The sequence below is a fragment of the Silurus aristotelis genome, assembly GCF_946808225.1.
Source record: "Silurus aristotelis genome assembly, chromosome: 12".
NCBI lineage: Eukaryota > Metazoa > Chordata > Actinopteri > Siluriformes > Siluridae > Silurus > Silurus aristotelis.
The window spans coordinates 21,592,248-21,614,276 of record NC_139585.1 but is presented as its reverse complement, the minus strand read 5'-3'; the positions used below and the strand labels follow the sequence as shown (position 1 = coordinate 21,614,276).

The 22,029-nt window shown below is 35.7% G+C and overlaps 1 protein-coding gene across 2 annotated transcripts in view; it reads right to left on the bottom strand.

Annotated features, from left to right (window-relative positions):
• prkg1 (protein kinase cGMP-dependent 1) overlaps positions 1-22,029 on the bottom strand; it is a 194,727-nt gene that overhangs the window by 73,556 nt on the left and 99,142 nt on the right. For both annotated transcript variants that reach the window (XM_083556777.1, XM_083556776.1), the window contains exon 4: positions 1,527-1,632. In XM_083556777.1, the coding sequence (XP_083412903.1) occupies positions 1,527-1,632 (106 nt within the window). The remainder of the gene's footprint in view (positions 1-1,526; positions 1,633-22,029) is intronic.

Genomic DNA, 22,029 nt, shown 5'->3' with positions numbered 1-22,029 from the left:
TCATAGTCTGGAAATTACGGTATGTTGTTTCTTTGGAAAAGCTTCAGTTATGTTGCATTAATTTCAATGTCAAGTTTTACAAATGCTCCACAACATAAGATATCTCTACAAACAGGTTCAAAAGTACAGTATAATGTGTCGTTCCTTTAATTTATGTTTTTAAAGCTAGCATTGAGTTTTGCTGTTGTATAAGAAGAAAAAAACACTTCCCGATTCTTCACTTCCCATTACTTAGCACAACACTATGGTAGACTATTCTTAAAAATGCTCCTATTGATTTAGGTTTTCTGGCTGAACTGGCTGGCTTTCGATGCTGAAATACAGCTCATAGATATCGATCTTAGTTGCTTATCATATAGATGTGCAAGATGTACAATGTGTGTATATACCTTTGCTTTTGTTGCGTTCTTTATGCCATAAGAGCGCTGCCGAGCGTACACAGTTAGTTGATGTTATGATAACAGACCTAACACACTCATCCCTGCATTTAGACATCGTGCTGGCTGTCACCAGTGAGAAGCCATTAAAACAGAAATAACACTGACACATATGTCTTTAAAAAGGCTTTCTGCACTTTTACTCCATATAGACAGATAGACAGGCCGCACGTAAGGTGTTTATATACAGAGATGTGATGTATGTCATGAGGAATTACAGTGTCTCCTGGAAAAGTGGGTTTTGAGCCAACATGATCCTAATCCAAACAGATCAGATTCCTCTCACCCACTCTGTAATGCCGATGTTACAGCATACGTAGGGCCCAATCATCGCTCAGGGTTTAGTCGGTGGATCAGTCCTTGGATCTGAGGCGCTTTTCACGTTTCTTTGTTGCTGTTTTGGGATTTTTTTAGTCATCACCTATTTATACATAACCTCTTTATCCAGTGTAAAATAATAATAGCAGCAGTAGGAGGGCCCAAGCCCAAGCCTTGTTTATTCACCAATTTACACTGCACACTATGAGAATTTTTTCAACACTGTTTTGATGTGACCTCATCATGTCACTACTAGGACAGAACATTAGCTACATTGTGCGGCATGTAAAGTTAAAAACAAACCACAAATTAGTGCTAGTCTTAATCTTTTTGTCTACAGTGATGAACTCTATTATATTCTGAAATACTTGGATGCTGAACGCAGCCCATTCTACTGAGGTACTTTGATTTATGATTTAAGTAAAAAGAAAAAATGTGTTCAAGTAAGAGAATAAGAATTTAGTTTAAATAATAGATCTAAACTTATCTTATCTGATAAGTTGCTAAACTAATCTTGAGTAGTTGGTCCATGCTAATGTAAAAATATTAAATGCACTTTTCTGTCACTTGAATTAGATTTAACTAATTACTTAGTGTCAGGAACAGTTGAATCCTGATTTACAGCCTGATTTAGTTAGGATGCTAGTCAGGTCCTATTTAGCTTTTAAGAGTATTTTTTAAAAGGTATACTTGAAAGCCATGCAGCTTTCAAAGGTAAAAAGGAAAGGGACAGGTTGCTGTACAAAAAATTGTGCAGAAAGAGAGGCCCACCTTTTGAGGAACTCCATGTACTCGGCATGCTTGATGAGTCCGGTCCTCATCATGATGGTCTGAAAACACTGCCGGTCAATGGCCCATAGCTTCACATTTGTAAGTGCTGAGAAACACAAATAAAAAATAGAAATTACATCCAATGTGAGAGTTCCTTACCAGCCTTATACAATACACATAAAATGTTTCTTTAAAAGCCCCAAACCACTAGTTCAAATATGCAGTGTTTCTGATTCAGTTTTTAATGTTCCAATAAATGAGATATACTGTATTTTTCCCACGCTTTGAACCCCGCGGCTTAAACAACAAAGCGGCTTATTTATGAATTTTTTCTGGGTTTTTCCCGGTTTCACAAACTTCGAGTCAAAAAACTGAGCCCCATAACATTAGACCAATGAAATTTCCGAATGTAAACGGAAAAACGCACCTCACCTGTGTTCTGAGCTGCACGGCATCGGGAGAAAAAATGTTTTTTTAAACGCACAACGATGACAAAAGATAAACTCCCCGAGAGAAATAGTTGTGAAAGGAAGGAGGAAGACAATGAACAATGAACAATGACTTTTTTTTTTTTTTTTTTTTTGGTAACAGCGTTATGGGTTAGTCAAAGAAACTTAGAAATGAGCATCAAAAAATAATTACATATTCCTCGGTCTTGCACACATGCAGTAATAGTGGAGAAATGCGGCGGCAGGCTATTCCCAAAATGCCACTCTGCTCTTAAAGGAGCCACAACATATTTTACCCGTTACACCATGTAAGAGACACTGTCTTTCGTTAAAGCCTGTGTAAAGTTCATTAGTTTCAGTGTAGATACTTATACGGCTTATACACAGGTGCGGCTTATTTATGTTTAAAATAAAAATCTTTAAATTCAGTGGGTGCGGCTTATATATGGGTGCGCTTTATAGTCCGGAAATTACGGTACCTCGATCCAAAATGTTTAGCTGTCTAACCTACAGGGCAATAACTACGTTTCTGATTTTAAAATAAACAAAAAGAACCATTACATTTCCCTTTAATTTTTGGGTCCAGGCTATTATAATACTGGTTTCTAAGCAATACCTTATAATAATTCTCAGAAGCTGAGTTATGTTCATGCTGATGATTTTGAATAGAAAGTCACAAGCCGAGAACAACTTGAAAGATGTATCGTCTTATCTTCCTCACAACAATCCAAGCCTTGATTCACGCTCACAGCTGAACCCTCATAATTCACTTAGATCTGCCGTAAATCATTCCGCTGTCTGGAATGTAAGCAGAGCCAAAAGAATTTGGGGGGAATTTATCTGGCATGCCAGTGACGTGAAATGTCTGTTTGTCTCAAGCCTTGTTCCTAGGCAATAACAGGCCACTCAGGCATGCTGTTAAACTCAATTATATGCAAAATTATTTTCCAATGAAACACAGTTGGAGTCTTCTTCCAAGACAGCACTGCATGTTGCATACGGATGAAAAGCACTGCTTTAAGTTTGCCTATCCGGAGCTAGTTTTTTTGGTCTCAAGTCCTCCTTTTATTATGCAATACTTAAATGCCAGTCATCAAAATACAATTCTTAGCCGATGAAGAGAAAACAACACAATGGCAAATGGCAAAATAAAACCTATTAATAAACCTATTCATAAGCGGATGAATTCTCGACTTGCACTTAAGCGCTCATTTCCTTCTTCAAAAGCCTTTTTTTTTTTTTTATTCTTAATGTGCTTTTTGTGCCAAATTGTTTATAAATGCAATGTTAATGTACATTCAGCTCAGATTTCAAGGTGACAATATACAATATGCATGTACAATATAAAAGGCCAGGTTGTACATTCATCCCTTCCATTAAAACTCACTATTATTTTGATAAAGCAGCTTTGCAGGAATCTTGATGTAAATCCATAATGAGATGAGCCAACTAGAGAATGTTCATTTTATTTATTTATTCATTTTATTACAAGTGTCCGTATTCTAAGTAGGACTGATTGTGGGATTATAAATCATTCTTGTAATCAGATATATCGAGAAAAACGAAACTTTTACATGTGTTAAATTGATATCGTGTGTTTGCTACAATCATATTGTATTCATGTGTCTTGGCGTGAGAACAGGACAGCCTTTATGATCACATCAGGAAATTCATGTCTAGTGTCCAGGTAAAATTATGGACTGTTTTTTTGATTTTCTTTCCAGAAACAAAGTATTTCAGCAGATCAGATCAAGCACATGAAAAGAAATGCTTTAGCAAAACTGATCAGTAACTGGGAAAAATCTTCATAGGTCATTAACTTTAGCTTTTTTAGCATGTGCCAGAACAGTTTATGTAGCAAATCCTCTGATGCTGCTTATCTAATTAAAAACCGGGTTAAATAATATAGCTAAATGTTGGCCACTAAACCAAAGACTAAATAGATATTTCTGCTCAAAATCAGTTATTTAGTCATAAACAAATTTTAAAAACATCACCTGCAGTTACCATTTTGATGAATACATGTGCCAACAGATATCCATGTAATATTTTCTTCAATAGTCACTAGTACAAAAAAAGCAGTAGCTCAAGAAAAGGAAGGAACCCGCCATTTGAAAAAGAAGAAGGATTTACCTTTTAAAATTTAAGGCAATCATCATGTTCACTGAATCGAATAACCATAGCTTTCTTTTCTTCCATTCCTGTTCATGGTCCACATTGGCAATTTTTACTTCTCCTCAATTTGCTTCTCTTCAAACATCTAGACATCACCTAGCTTCAAGATGACTATGATCTGTCAAGACCTGAGATTAGCTCAAAGATTTGATAGATTGTTAAGTTCTTTTGTGTGTGGTGTTCATTTAAAAAAAAAAAAAAAAATTTATCTAGGAAATGGCTCTTTGATCGAAATAGGACAAGAGAATAATAACAAGCCTCACTGCAGTGACAAGAGGACTGTGAGTGCCCCATAACTGGCCAAGATTAAATTTTAGATCAAAATACTGGAGAATACCTCTCACTTTAAAGCTCTTAGCAATCTCTTTAACTGCTTTAGCTGGACTGAGACACTCGCATCCTGCATATTCATAATGGTGATTATTTAGTTTTTTTTGTTTTGTTTGTGATTTTCTTTTCATTAGAGAATCAGTTTTTGCGCAACACAAAACACATACCACATACCACACTTTAACAGAAACACCTGTATGCCATTGCAAGCAATTTTCCAATAAGCCAATTATGTATTAGCAGTATAATTTATTTAATATTGCAAAGGTCAAGAGTGTCAGTTAATGTTGGCTTTAAACCTCAACAGAATAAGAGAAAGTGTGATGTCTGTGACAACCATGGAATGGTTGCTGGTGCAAAATGGGCTGTTTTAAGTATTTTACTCACCAGGGATCTTCACAATACTATTGATAATATTAAAAAACATGAAACGACTTATCTGAGCTGCCCAGGAAGACTACGGTGACTCTTTAAAACCATGGTGAACAGGAAGGCATCTAAAAAAGGGCAATATGTCAAACCTTTAGGTAGATGGGCTAAGACAGGAAAAGACCAACAGCATTGTGTTCCACAAAACAGTTTCTGGTTTTATAACCTCAAATGACTGTATAAGACTGTAGAAAGGACATTACTCATAATCTTACATCCTGGTGCTCATGTTAGTTCTCACTCTTCAGTGTTTTGTATTGTTTTAAAGATTTATAATCACACTCTTGATGTCACCCAAATGAGGATGGGTTTCCCTTTTGAGTCTGGTTCCTCTCAAGGTTTCTTCCTCATAACATCTAAGGGAGTTTTTCCTTGCCACAGTCGCTCCAGGCTGCTCATCAGGGATAAAAACACATTATTCACCTTAACTGCTTTGAGACAATGTCCGTTGTGAAAAGCGCTATAGAAATAAACTTGACATGACTGTCATGCAGTTTAAAGTTTCAATGGGAAAAGAAAGCTTTTTATTTTTTTTGTTGATGCTTTTTTGTTGTTGGCATCGTGGTTGCATCTAATTATAGATCTGTTTAATCATGATCTTGTATAAATCACCACAAGATTGCTTCCTGCTTTTCTAACCATCCTTCTTAATGTACAGGCAAACAAAGTGCACTTTTCTCGGCATGTTCATTACAGCACGGGGAGTTTTACACTTCTAATTATCAATGAAACTTTTATTGGGACATGTATTGCTGTAACATTAACAATTTTCATGCATTTAGCTATTTCATAGCCATTACCTGATTTATGAAGAGCAGCACACTTTTGTCTCATTTCATTTGTGCAACCTTTTATCTTCTCATTTCTTCATGCTGGAAAATAATTATTGAGATTTGGCCTCTTTATCAACCTTGTATTTATATTCCAGTGGCATAAGAATGGAAAGCATACGTCGAAATGTAAATAAAAAACATGCTGCATTGACGTTCATAAGAATTTACAGGAGTGCTTTTTTGACTTTTTCTCCTAGTACTGTATGCATTTACTTTACTTAAAAAGTTATGTTTCTCTTGCATTTTCATTGTAACATTTCCACAGCTTTTTATTTCACTTATCTTTTTTAAGGATGCAAATAATTCTATAGCTCACTGTACTGTATATGTCACTATGCACTCAGTATAGTGTTAAAACTTTGTCCCAAAAACTGGCCAGTTTAAAGTTAGGAAGACGTGATGAATCTCATTTTTTTGCTGTGATATGCAGATGTAAAGATCAGACTCCATGACTCCATAATCCAAACCAGCCTTGTGTAAACAGTCCAGACTGAGGGACTGTTGTAATGATGTGGGAAATGTTTTCTTAGCACTTTTTGGGCCATTTAATTAAATCAATCATTGCATAAATACCACATCATTCACTATATAGACAAAAGCATTGGGGCATCTGACTTTTCCAGCCATATGTGGTTCTTTCCCAAACTGTTACGACAAAGTTGGAGGCACACAATCGTACATGATGACTTTGGATGCAGTACCATTGATTTCAATTGAACTAGAACTTAACATGTTTCAGCACGACTATGCCGCAATGCACAAATCCAGCTTCGGTAAGAGCAGAATATTTTGAGCAGCCTGCTTTAGAGTTCTGACCTCAACCCTATTGAACAGCTTTGGGATGAATTGAAACCCCAGGCCTCCTCACCCTACATCAGTACCTGACTTTACTAACACCTTAGTGGCTGAATAAACACAAATCTCCACAAACAGACTCTAATCTCTTGTGGAACATCTTCCTAAAAGAGTGAAAGTTATTATAAGAGCAAATAAGGTACTAAATGTGGAATGGGGTGTTCAAAAAGAACATACAAATCTTACAGGTGTCCACAAACTTTTGTTCCTGTTTGAGTTGCTGTTACTTGCATCCCTTCATGGCCAGAATTTACCTCTTACTGATGGATACTTCCAGCATGATATTGCAGTATTCCTCAAAGCAAAACGCATCTCAAACCAGATTCACAAACATGACAATGAGTTAGGTGTTCTTCGATGGCCTCACCAGTCATTGGATCTAAATCTAATAGAACACCTTTGGGATGTGGGAGAATGAGAGATACAGTATGCAGCATAAATGTGTGACTAAGAATTCTTCAGTGTCTCAAAGGAATGTAACACCCAATCCATGCCATAACCCATGGCATAAAAATCTCATGGCATAGTGGAACTCCTACCCAGTTTTAGTCCGACTTTCCTACAAGAGTGTGCTATTTTGACTTTCCTTTTTTCCTTGACTTTTCAATAATTGTGATAGATAATTCATTAAAAATCACACACATGTTCAGCTCACACAGAGCAACTGAGAAAAACAGATGCTGAATTGGCAAATCTCATTTTAAAAGTTTTAATTGATTATGATTATATTGATTAATTAAATATATATCTTATTTAAATATATTTTTGTGTATACAAAAGATCACACACTTCTCTATAGATTCCTATTTATAAAAGTCCATCCTTGAGTCAGGAGCTAGTGTCTAGTCTAAAGAAGTAAATGTTTACATAATTCAATGACAAAAAGCAACTGACAGCATCTGATTAAAAAAGAAAAAAGAAAACTGATGAAAGAATGTCATTTATATTGCGATTTAAATCAAACAAAAGAATACCAACTTTAGAGTTAGTTTTACGTTGTTGTTTTTTTTTATACAGTCTGTGCTCTGTTCACGTTTGATAACCTTCTCTTTAACGTTTATCAAATTAAAAATATGACAAGAAAAATGCCTGGTTAAATATAGATGAAAAACTATGTTCTGTATAGCGTGTCTAAAACAGTGCTTGTTAAATGTTTGGAAGCACAAGAGTTGGACAGTGAATGACTTGAAGAAAGGTCTATAGACAAATGAGTATAAATGTGATACTTTTGGCTCAAACAGAATAAATTATGTGAGAGGAAGTCCAAGAGAAAAGATGTTAGCAGACTGCCTCACACTGCCTTTCACACACAGTCAAACATGGATGCGGAAGCTTAATGTTTTGGGGTTGATTGGAGACTTAGATTGGAGACTTAATCCGGGTGAAAGGAATCCTGAACCAACATGGCTTCCATTCCATACTTCAACACCATGCAATTCCATTTGGTCTGCAGCTCATTTCAACCAACTTCACCATTCAACAAGACCTTGACCCATATTGCAAGCTCTGTAAGCATGATATTGAGAGCAAACAATAGGCTGGAGTGTTATCTATCATGGAAAGTCCTGCTTAGTCTCCACACCGAAATCCGATTGGACTACTCTGGAATGAACTGGATCACAAGGTCAGAAAGAAATCTCCAACTACCTCTGGCAAAAAAACACCTCTAGCAAGTTTATTCGTGACAAATAATTTTAGCTCAAAGCTCGAAGAAATGAACTGTCCTGATGCCAAGAGTGTGTAAAGATGTTATTCATGTTAAGGGAGGATTTAAAAAAAAAAATAAACATCTGTACATTTATATATTAAAAATTAAATAAAAGTAAATAATAAACAATAAAAGACAAATTATTTCCAAAATTTGACTTATTTTTTGTTTTTTAAATCACAGTGCTGCTGGGAAGATCTAAATGTCCCAGTTTCTGGTGGAAAGCAGCAGATTTTTGTTCTATGTGCAATGATGCCATGTATCCAAAAAAAAAAAAAAAAAAAAAAAAAAGCATCCCAGGAGAAAATAAAATGCTGAAGAAGGAAAAAATAACAATAACCTGAGACCATATCAAACACTGGTTCCAGTGAAGTCTAGTGAATCTCATGGACTTTGGAGTTACATGGGAAAAAATGTGTTTATGTTGTTAATGTTTTGTTGTTGGCATTGTGGTGGCATCTAATTAAAGAGCTGTTGAATTGAAAGCTCTGTTGAGTTAAAATCACCTGCATTGATCCCTGAAATACTTTTCTTTTCTTTTCTTCAACATGCATGAGAACAAAATACACCTGCATCCTTTTCCAGTCATGTCCGTTACTGCTCAGGCTGTTTAAGCTTCTAATTATTAATTACACATCGCTAAGAAATTTTTTGGCCTAACAGTGACATTTTCTGTCATGTAGCTATAAAACTATTTTATAGCTACTGCCCAATTTATGAAGGTCAACACACTATTTGTTTAATTTCCTTTATGCAACCTCTAATCTTGCATTCCTATTGTTCTTGCTGAAGATTAATTCATGGAAATTGGCCTCTTTATCACCTTTTATTTATACCCCAGTGTAAAAGGAAGGCATGCAGCAAAAATATAAATGAGAACCTACTTCAGTGACAGCTCATAAGAATGCAGCAATGTTGTAGTCTTGTTAAATATACATAATTTTACTTGAAAGGTTCATTTCACTAAGATTTTCATTGTTCCTTTTTTTTCCTTACATGCTTTTTATTTAATACTTATCTTTACTTCTTACTGACTTTTTTCTCTACTATCAGCATGCAAAGTAGTATAATCTTCTGTATCTGACCAATCACAATAATAAATATACAGTACAGGTTTGTCATTTAATTGAAGCTATAAAGTTGAACCATGCACTATTAAGCCCTGTATTTCATATCAGTGATACATTAATGCCAGCATTAAAGACGTTCACATACCTGTCTACAGAAGGTTACCTGACATTTTCAACAGATTGGCAACATGTTTTAAGATGATGAGCAGGCAGTCACTAACTTCAATCACGAATAATCAACCGAAGTGCCACTCGAGTACAGAGAGATTATGAAGACTTTGCTACATGGGTTTTATTGTTGTTGTTGTTGCTGCTATGATCACCAGCAGCAACCCTGAAAGGAAACGTGTCGAGAATTAGCATCTTTCTTTGAGTGAAGTGGAGGAAAAGCATAAGACACAATGAAAAAAAGTGTGAAGCACCAGAAAACCAAATTAAAAAAGTTAAATCATTGGAAACTAAAGAAAAACAATATAGAGGCAGTTGGGGGAAAGGATTATCTAAATGCATTATTGTTTTTTTGTATTGATTGCTACTATACTGTACAAAGGAGAATTTTCTGGGAATACTTTAATACTCCTCATATACTATCCAGCTGTCCTTAACCCATCATTTAATGAACATGGTTATTTAAAGGACATGACATGTGAGTCTTTCTGACTGTGATCTAAGCATCAGGTCATCAACAACCTGTTCAAATCACGGTCACAGTCGCAGGGTTAACACAACGAAGCTCCTTTATTGAGAACCTTATTCATCCATAATGTTCAAATGTGCTTTTTTCTTTTCCACCACCAATACTTCAGCATACGTCTAACGTCATCACTACGGATACCCATTTATACAAATGCTTGTTGAACATAAAAGAACATCAACCCAATGTTCTACATCCCCCTTCTTGAATCTGAAATTTGAAACATATATCAACAAATAATTCAACTGTCACATTTTAGGGATAAAACATTTCACTCTAAATTAAGTAACAGTCTATTTGGATTTTTATTTGGATTTATTTTTTTACACAAACAGCTTATTGTATATATTTTGGGTTGGGTCTTAAGCCTCTACCTGACCGTGTTACATAGAATGTTTTTTCTGCCTCCTTGTCAGGTGCAACAATGTCTGGGGTTACTTTAGAGTCATTAGATGTAACCCCACCACTTTACCTTTCATCAGGGGACGAAAGAGGCTTGCTGGTTCTGTCATAGTAAAGCTTTTGCTGGTATTTCTTATGTGTGAGCTGTTTTCTGATAGTGATATGACCTTTGGTAGAAGGGACCAGTAGGTCTGTGTCAATTAGGAGTGTAGTCCGTGTTTGCCTTGACAAAAGTCTTTCCGCTGGTGATCCAATAATTCCATCACTAGGCATGTTTCTCAGATTGAGTAGATTGAGAAAGACGTCAGTTTCAATGGTTCTTTTGTTGGTGTTGTCTGATAAACTGCATTCTTTCTCAATATCCTTGTTCATTGAAGGCCAAAATGCTACGCCTCTTGTTCTTCGTTTTGTTGATTTTGCTCCAGTATGTCCTCTGTGCAAAATGGTTATATATTCTTTCTGTAGTGACCTGGGAAACACAACTTTCGGACCTTTCATCACAATCCCATCTTTTATACAGTTCATCTCTGTATGGATAGTACTGACGAAGTTCAGGTAAAAGTTTTGACTGTCGGTCTGGCAAGCCTTAGTGTACTGTTCTGCAAAGCTGTTGGAATGTTGGACCTGCAGATGTATGTTTTTTCAACTGATCTAGCCTTGATGATGAGAGATGTTCCACTGACATCACCTCAAAATCAGCCTTATCACTATCTAGTGCTTCTGTGGTCTTCGTGGAGGCACGTGAGAGGGTATCAGCCAGATACATTTGTTTCCCTTTCTTGTAGATTATCACAAAATCATACTTCTGAAGCCTCAACATCATACGTTGTAACCGTGCTGGTGCCATGTGCAGTGGCTTGTTGAGTATCGTCACTAATGGCTGATGGTCTGTCTCAATGTGGACTGTTTTCCAATAGATAGTCATGAAATTTTGCACATGCAAAGACTACCGTGAGGAGCTCTTTCTCAATTTAAGAATACCGTGTCTCGATTTGCGTCAGAGTGCGTGATGCAAATGCTATAGGAACATTTTGTTGGACACATGCCGCACCAAGTCCAAGCTGTGAAGCATCGCATGTCAGTGTCACCGGGTTTTGAACATCATAATATCTTAATGTTGGTGGGTTTGTCATGCACTCCTTTAACTTGTCAAGTGCATCTTGTTGCCAACACCATTCGATATCTTTATAAGTCAGCTCTCGCAAGGGTGCTAAAAGGTTGCTGAAATTTGCAAATAACTTTCCAAAATAATTTTCCAGGGATGGACAATTATTTTGGAAAGTTATTTGCAAATTGCAGCAACCTTTTAGCACCTTTTAGCACAAGTTTAGTCTGTATTTGATTGGATTTAGTCTAAGGTTGACCTTTCGTGCACAATCCAGAACCTTCTTGAGATTATCATCATGTTCTTCCATGTCTCGTCCTCCCACAAGAATATCCTTAACTTAACTAGCACATGGATAGCCTGCAAATATTTGCTCCATGCCTCTTTGAAAAACCTCACTTGCTGTACTGATTCCAAACAGCATGCGCTGAAACCGAAATCTTCCAAACGGGGAATTAAATGTTGTCAGCATTGATGAAAAAAAAAAAACAGAAAAATTTGGCATTTGAGCAGCAACTTCTTCTTCCACTGTCCGCATAGGGTGGTGTAGACGTAGGAGGACCTTGTTGAAGTTTCTAGGATCGATGCATAGCCTTATTTTGTCCGAGTTTTTTTTTGTGGGTTGCCACCATTGAAGACATTCATTCAGTAGGTTCTGAGACTGGAATAGGGACACCTATATTGACCATTCTTTGCAATTCACATTTAACTTTACTTTGCATAGCCGCTGGGATTTTCATACTGGTCTTATCATTGGATCCACTGCTGGGCCCAGTTTCATTAAGTATGTTACTGGAAGCCTGCCAATCTCATCCTTAATAAGGTCTGCATATTCAAAATGAATATGTTTTGAAAAACTTGAGTTTCCTTCACTAACACATGATGAATTTCTTTGTTAAATGAGACCAGCTTCATTTGCAGATCTATCAATGGTTGCACATTTCTCTGCACCACATAGAACAGTAGGTTGTGTACCATTCCTGATAAGTGGCAAGTGAACATGGTGAGGCCTGCTGTGCCAATTTCCTCACCATGTTCTTTGATGATCTTAATTTCTCTATTCTTTTTATTTTTGTGAATAATGATTCAGAGATTACATTACGTTTGGCTCTGTTGTCAACTTTAAAATTAACTGAGTGTCCATTGATGTGCATTGTGCAGATCAGTTCAGATTTTGGAGTTTCTATTTCCACTGTTTGTACAGCAGTCTTTTCAATTGACACGCCATCCACATAAAATGACTTGTCTCTACTATCTGTGGAATCTTCCTTTGGTTTGAGTTCTTTGTCTATTCGACTTTAAAGTAGTCTTGCAGCACTTTTTAAAATGGTTCCATTTTTACACTTATGGCACTGATGACCATAGGCTAAACATCTTTCTTTTTTTGCTTCGTGTTTTCCTCCACAACTCCTGCAGTTTACTGTAATTTGGGAATTTCGGCTGTTGGAGTAAAATTTTTGTTTGGTCCCTTGTGTTTTGCTTCTATGGTGCACACTATCCACATTAGAATTGCTTTGCTTGGGCACTGCAAGAGTCTTTGAGTGCATATCGGTCAGCTCATGAATTTGACACGATTCTATTGCTCTGACCAATGTTAGCTCACTGTCTCTTAGCAGAATTTTTTTCATGCTATCACTAGTCACACCGCACACAAGTCTGTCTCTTCTAAGTTCATCAGTTAGGTCACCAAATCTGCACGTCTCTCTGCCTTGTCTCTCAAATCACTCATGTATGCTTCAATAGTTTCAGTAGCTTTCTGATTTCTCATATTGAACTCGTGCCGTTTCATTGTGATGTTTGTGGTTTACATTTCCTTTTTCGACATTCCGGGTTTTCCCTAGATTCGGCCTCCGCGATGATCCGTCTTTGCTCTCCTTCTCCCGCAAACGTGGCAGGTGCATACACAAACGCGCACTCTCGCTCAAAGGCTTTTGAACCGGCCAAATTAAGGAGAATAAATGCATGTGTCCTGCATCTTTTTCCGAGTGAGCAGCTGCTATGAATATATCATATTCTTGCTCAAATACTCGCCAGTTCTCGGCAATGTTGCCGTCAAAAACTAATGGTTCGGGTTTTCGGAAGCCTTCTTGTTTTGTTTTTTTTCAAACCTTAAAAACATACTTTTTATATTATTCGGTTGACTTCTGACACCATGTTTAAATGATGGTCACACTCGCGGCGTTAACACAACAAAGCTCCTTTATTGAGAACCTTGTTCATCCACTGAGGCATCATGACATGCACGAAGAGTGAGTCATAGACAGATGTGGCAGAGAAAATCCGGTAATTTTCCAAAATAAAACATCAATCAGAATCATAAATAAAACAGAAACAATGTAAGTTATGTATACTTTCTGTGCGGCCCGGTACCAATTGACCCACGGACCGGTGCCGGTCCATGGCCCGGGGGTTGGGGACCACTGATCTACAAACAATTTCAAGTTGTATGTCTATTAGCGGTGTAACAATATGATCATATGGGTTCATTTGCCCTGTCTGCAATCTGGATGGATCTAAAATTGCCATTTTACATTTTATTTTTATGTAAAACGTCATTCTGCATTGTAATTTTTACAAAAAAATCTTTGCTCCACACTAAAACCAAATTCTTACATCCCTATATTGCGCGTGTGTAAATGGTACGAAGCTTTGGCTTATGTCACTCCAGTCAGTTTCTTTCCTTTTTTATGGGGTTTTTTTTTATGTTTTTTTTTTATTTTTTTTTTATGTTAACTCTGAAGAAAAACACCACAGACAAACAAATGGCTGGAGTTGTTGCTCTGGGTAACTCAATTCTATAAAGTTAGTTTGTTTTGACTGAATCACATTTCCATTTTCTCCAGGTGCACTGCAACAAGAAAACTACGCATTCAAATGTATACATTTGGGAGTAAGGTTTTGAAAAACCTGCAGTGCATATTTCAAGGTGATTTGCTAGCATACAATTATATTAGCATACAAAAAAAATCAATGGATAAGTTGGTAGCAAGGAAGAACTAAATGATTCAAATAGAAAATGAAAACCTAAGCTATGTTAAAAACCAGACTTGGTCAAAGCAAAGCCAGACTGCATTATGAACTTTGTACACTTTTATACCACTGCTATGCTTCTGAAATCTCAAAGATTGTTAAATGGCAAACTAAATATAACTTATTTTCTCTATAATGCCGAAAAACATGTAGAGAACGCTACATTATGAGTAGACAAAGCAAAGTTGTGTTAGAGCTCTGCTTCTACACAAGCCTCTTGAAAATGATTTTGAGCCTGAATTTGGTGCAGCCACTATAAAGCCCTGCCAAATATCCACTCAAGGCTTGATTGTTTATGTACAGCAGCAAATTTCAGCAGCGTCTAAATGTACCCACAGTTACTATCAGAAATCGATTAAGGTGGTAGTTTAGTTTAATGTTAACCTTCATCAGGATTCAAATATTTAGCCTTATGTAACAGTGTGGGAGAACTGCGTACCATTTGTAGAACTTTTAAAAATATCTACAGCAGAAGAAAATATTAAACTGAATAAAGCAAAAAAAAAAAAAAAACAGTCACGATTCAAAACCAGTACACATTAGTCCTGAGAAGACAACAAAAATAACGCAGTGGTGAAAATAAAAGCACAAAAACAACATAAATTCTGGTAAAAAAAAAAAAAATGTTTAAAACAGATGCATGAACAGATGGAACCAATCATTACTGTGAGAAAGTTTTAACACAGGCAGAAAGCAATGACCAAATAAAGAACCCCGGAACCCAAAAGATTACAAATAGTTGGGAAAACCGTGAAAAGAAAATAAGATCAGAACTTATATGAACATGGCACTTAAGGACATCATTAAAACTTTTTTCAGCCCCACAATTTGTCACATAAAAGCTGTACCTAATCAAGTAAATAATTTACTGCTTAAAGTGACTTGATACAGAATTTCTTCTGTTGTTTAGGTAATTTCTTTTGTAGAATGTGTAATACAATTTTATACTATAATTTTGTTCATTGTATACTGCTAATAATTCTTTTTTTTGCCTAAAGGCAGCATAGAGAAAATAATGTGTATAATCTGAATTGTTTTGGCTATCTGTTAACCAACTATTGTCTACCACAGTCTGTTTGTTCATCAAGTCTAGGTGGCTAGGAAAGACACATTATTAGAGAGACCACCAGGAACCAAGGAAAACTCTGAAAATCTACAGGTTTTTGTAGCCAACAGGTAAAAGCCTGTATGGGAGGGTTGCAAGAATAAAGCTTTTTGTCAAAAAGGTCCTTCTGGAGTTTTAAAGGTAGCTTGCAAATATACACCTGAAGCAACAAACTGGCAAAAGATTTTGTAGTCAGAAAAAAAAAAATTATAATTTTTTATGAATTGCAACACAGCCTTATAGCAACATAACACCATTCCAACTATGAAGCATGGTGGTGGAAGCATAAAGCATGGTTTAGGTTTTGGGCGAGATAAATGGACCCTGACTGAAAGATCTTGGTAAAGTTAGCAAGGTAGATGTCCTGGAGTGGCCTAATTATATGTATGGCCATAATCTAAATAAACAATTAGTAAAAATGGCTTAAATCTATATAAAGATTTGATCATATTTGTAAGGGTGCAGACCGACTGGGAGTTAGGTTTCTGTTAAGTTTTTTACTTAGTTAACATTCTTTGTTTAGTGAAATAAGAAAAACTAGTCTAATATAAATCCACATGGTTTACATGTGCTGATACAACAAAATAAAAAATTTCAACTTAAAATTTAATAATCGCGGTATATAAATGTCTTTGCAGAAAATCATACAAGAACTAATTTGTCATTTTAGCAATAAATATGCCTTCTCTTTGTGCCAGCAGACACTAAATAAATGTTTTAAAAATTAATCTAATACATACTGTAAATGTAATAAATTCAGTAAATAAATTTAAACTTTTTGGTTTAAGCCACACCCACTTGAATACAGATTCAGATATGAATATTTGGAGTGCTTAGATACAGACAGCGCATTGTGATACACCTTCTGCCTTTAATTTGCTACTAGTCAATAGTAAAAATTGTGTGCCGCTTGAGATATTCGATTTCTTCTAAAAGTTCCACTATGCTTTCTACATTTCCAGTCCTCACCGCAATCATCAAGTTTTGTTCTTTTTAGCTTTTATTTGCCTATTTATCATCCTTGCAGCTTGGTGTGATGGTGCTAGAAAGTGATTATTCATTTAATCACTGGAAAAAGCACAAGCCACCACATGATATGACTTAGAGAACTAATTTGGTAATGCAGTAGTTGAGAAATTATTACATTAAAAATAAAAAATTCTGTATAGCTTTGACTCAAACTACATTCCAAACCTCAAAATAAAAACACTAAATTTATAAAAAATAAATGCATTTCTACAAACCCTTGAATTCCACAGTAGCTGTGATCTGAACAATGAGTCACAGCCAAGCATTCAAACTAATCTAATCTACTGGCTTTGGCCTATAGTGCACACAGAGCATGACACCAGCCATTTAATTAACACAGTCCACTAAACTGTTCACTCTGGCTGCTCAAAGCTATAACATATGTGAACTCCCAAAAGAGGAATATGATTAGTAACACAATAATGTGTCTGGCAGATGGTCACCAACATCACGATCGCTGATCCAGGTTAATAAACAAGCAGCACTCAACAAAGTCCAGAGATGTGATATCAGATCTGGCAATGAACAACTGACTGGAAACGCAAGTCACTTCACTTCAATCAAACCATTTGAAGACCCCAAAATCAAAGGCAAGGCAACACGGAGTAAAAAAAGCAACGAGTCAACTTAAATTAAGTCTTATCCTGTTATTGATTAGACTTTCTTAATGTTATTCATGTCAAAGTAAAACAAATTAATGATGAACCCGCAGAGATTGCATTTCTGTCACTGGAATTAGATTAGACGTGAGATAAATAGGTGAGAATTTTACACCCTGGGGAACGTAATTTCTGTCAATTCACCTTTATGTTTAATCAAATATTTCAGGGGCAGAGAATTAAGCAAGGTATAGTCTGGTGCACAAAAGGAATTGTGACAGTACAGAAGAGATAACTATTTCAAGATATTTTTAGTATTAAAGATGTCTGAAAGTCAGAAACAATATATATAAAAAGATAAAAAAAAAAAAAAAACACAGTCTTTCGTGCTGCTGAATTCTCATGTGATTGATAGAAACTTTGACAGAAGTGCTGAATAAATTTGCAAGTTTCTATTAATAAACTTAAATGTTATCATTTCTAAAGTAACAACGAATTCAAAGTGAGTTAGAAAGAAGTCCCCAATGTTAGTGCTTTGTATTTGGTAGATAGATAGATAGATAGATAGATAGATAGATAGATAGATAGATAGATGGATGGATGGATGGATGGATGGATGGATGGATGGATGGATGGATGGATGGATGGATGGATGGATGGATGATAGATGGATGGATGGATGGATGGATGGATGGATGGATGGATGGATGGATGGATGGATGGATGGATGGATGGATGGATGGATAGATAGATAGATAGATAGATAGATAGATAGATAGATAGATAGATAGATAGATAGATAGATAGATAGATAGATAGATAGATAGATAGATAGATAGAAAATATCACGTATAAAACACTTTGGGATGCTCTGCTAATCATTCTTCCATACTAGTAATAGCAAATAAACCATTTTCATTATATAAGAATGTTAGCAATTTCTCATTAAAACAGATTAATGCTGAAAGCAGCAGCTTCATTTAAATTTAATGAAATGTTCCCTTAATAGCAGAATGCAACCATGTATGACAACAATTTCATCTTTAATTACACAGAAGATGGCATCAAACACGATAGAAATAAGTTTTTTTTTCTGTGAATAAACCCTGAATGACGTTCTACACGTACAAGAAAGAGCATGGTTATACTAAAATATCAGTATACTGAATACCACATTACTGCAAGTGCACAAAATGTTCTATAACACAATCTAGACAAATGTTCGGGTTTTAGCAATAGATCAATTTAGAGAACACTACGCTGCCTGGCTAGCTATCTAACATTCGTTGTAGAGTGAGGAGAGCTGGGGTGCAGTTCCAATTCATCCCAATTCTTCAATAGGGCTGGGATCAGTGCTCTGTATTGGGCCACTTAAGATTCTACACATCAACCCGTATAAACCATATTATTTTTTGCACAGGTTTGGGTCGCCAAGTGAAGGGAAATTTAATGCTACCACATCTAAAGGCATCCTATCCAACTTTGTGGTAACACTTTGGGAAAAACCGAAACACAGGCATACACTTATGGCTTGAAAAGTCAGGTGTCCCAATACTTTTGTCCATATAGTATACATTATATTGTGTATTAATCAGGTAGAGATTTAGGGAGAGACTTAGCATGAACAGGAAGCCATTTGGGAATTTCTTGAACTAGACGATTGTTCAATTAAATTTTTGAGTATGAGTGTGAAATGTAAAATAACGGTATTGTTGGTAAGGAAAAGAAATCGGACATAAAATTATGGAATAAACCTGTCAGCCAAAAGCAGTCAAGATTGTTGTTTAAAAACTTAAAGACTTAAAGATTGTTGTTTTCTTAAAAAAACGGAATTCAACCATTGGACCGCCAGCTAATTGTACAAAAGTAACTCTGCTGAACCAGGTGTCAGAGGGAAATGACAATAAAACAGTTGCTGTTCATAGTCAGAACAGTGCTTATCACCCAAATATTTCAATTAAATGAAAAGGAGGAGTTCAGTATACTTAAGGAGGATTAGAAATTTCCATTTGAGACCAAAGGCTCACTGTGCAGAGAAACTAAGCTCCATAAACTGAGTTGGCCAAGATATTGTATTATTTTCAGAGGGACCAATAACTGACTTACCTTTTGTATTAGAACATTGTTTTTTTTTTTTTTTGTATTTGAGTTCAGTTCAGAAGACACCATTCGCACTATGTTGTCACACTGCTCTAAAGAAATAATCAACACGTCCCGTCTCGGCATTTTGTGGCGGCAGTGGGAATGTGTGATGAAACAATTTGGAAGTCTGCAGTCAGAGAGGGTCAAGAATGTCTGCACTCTTGCATCATCTGCCATAGTTTCAGTCCAGCATGCTATCTATCAGTCTTTGGGAAAATGTAATGAACGCCTGCCTGTGAGCTAAAACTCAAACTATTTCTGTCCATTTGCAATAATGTTCAACAGTTTCTTCAAGACTGTTGGTTGTGGGAAAGAGCTGTAAATACAAGTACACAACAAAGTGTTTTAACACTAAATCTGCGAAGAATATTATCATAAACTCTGGTAATAATGAAAAATTAACAATGATGAACAATTTTTGTGCTTTAATGTTTCCTTTTCAGGACAAATGCTGTGAACCTGAGAGCGAGATAAACAAAGATGAACACACATACACACATAGAAAAAGCTTGAAAAGTGTGAAAGAATCAAAACTTTGGGACTGTGTTTTTTTCTTTGGAGTTTATCCACTTGAGTTGTGTAGAGAGAGAGAGAAATCAAAAGTAGCTTTTGGAAAAATAAAGCGAGCCCTGAAGCTCCTTCGAAGTACATTTATCTCCTGAGTCCTCCTTTCCACCCACCTTCACACATCAAAGGTATTACAGGTGATGTTCAAATCTTGAATTACATTTCATGCACTGGGCTGGATTTTGTATCTGTTTATTTATTGTGGGTTTTTTTTAATAATGCATGTAAACAGGTAAACAGGGTTTTGCTTCCATTTGAAGAACATGCTAACTTATTATACAGATGTAGGTTAAATGCAGAATAAATTCCAGGTTTCCATTACTTCTCTTTCTTTGCGCAATTTACTTACACAAGCCTATTTATATTTTCAGATGACAAGACAGCTCGTAAAAATACTCTTGTAAATGTTTTAAATGATGGTGTTTTAAAATTACGTAAATCTTAAGGACACCAATCGGAACTTTTGCTATGGACGGTTTTAGTTGCCAGATGTGTTCATCATAGCAGATTTTGGTGCTTCATTTAAAACTTGTCGCATCAGTAAAACAAATGTTTAGTGATTAAAAAAAATTATATATCTGAGTAAAGAAAGGACGTCGTAAATAAATATTTGTTGCTTTGGAGGTTTTAACTTCTGTTTAAATATATATATATAAAATTTTTTTGTAATAAAAATCGTCAAAAAGAAATGCACATTGTGTGTTAGTGAAATTTGTGCCATTACAATGAATTATTTCGTTTTACAAGTTCATTAGTTTACAGTTAATGTATACATGTTTTCCCCAAAATTCAGTACACTAAAGTATAAATATAGGCAAAATAGAAATCAGAAACTTGTCAAAAGTTGTTTTGCTTATCATATCCTCCCTCTTAAGCAGAATGTGCCAAAGTATATCATGGCGAATTGGCAGCAGCGATAAATGTGCTTTCTTGACTAAACAGACATCTAAGAACTATATTTCATGCCAAGGCAAGCACTACATTTGGTGCATTTACTGGATGTCAAAGTCATTTGAAGCAAAGTAAATAAGAAGAAGTAGAAAAAAATTGCATCTATGAAAACTGAAACTCACAGTATTCTTTACACACACACACACACACACACACACACACACACACACACACACACACACACACACACACACACACACACACACACACACAAACACTCTGTGTATTTGTATTCTGCAGCTGTCTTGAGTTACAGGGACAGAAACTTAATAAGGATTTCTGACAAAGCCATTATATTTGACCTGTGTTCAGGCTTCATTGTATAATCTAGTTGGTCTAGTTAGCCTGGAAAATAACTTTAAAAAGTTTTTAAATCAGGCTCTGACCTAAATTTTCAACAAGAGCTTTTCTGCAAATAATTTACTTTGAAATTTCTGCTGAAAGAAAGCATGAATGCATTTCTCTGATTGTTTTTTTTTTTTTATTCCTATTATTTTAAGCTACTTTTTAACCTTGACTGGCCATTCGTTTGCTGAGCATGTGAGATAAAAAGAAAGTTTAACAAATGCAGTCACTCTGCTCAAAGCAGACATCCCACCTATCCAGGAAGTCCTAGGAGTCCCCTGGGTATTGTCAGTGGCTCCCTGACGCCCACAAATTATAAGCAATATCCTGAGAATCATGTTTTTTTTAGATCAAGTGCAGGAGTGACTGAAGTATTTGAAATAATAGTCAGGCTTTAGAGCGACTAAGTGTGTGACAGAGATAGTATTCTGATTGGTCAGATATTTCTGAAGGGTGGGCTTTACAGCTAACCTCTTTTTGTCATCAGTTCATTCATTATTTTAGTGTACGTAGTTTAGTAACACTGAAGTGTCCAAAAAAGTTTTTCTCATGCATGTACCTACAGCAAACTAGGTAATCTAAAGGTAAGAAGAAAAAATATAATGTAATAATAAATATAATGAATTTATTAATTTTATTTATATATATATATATATATATATATATATATATATATATATATATA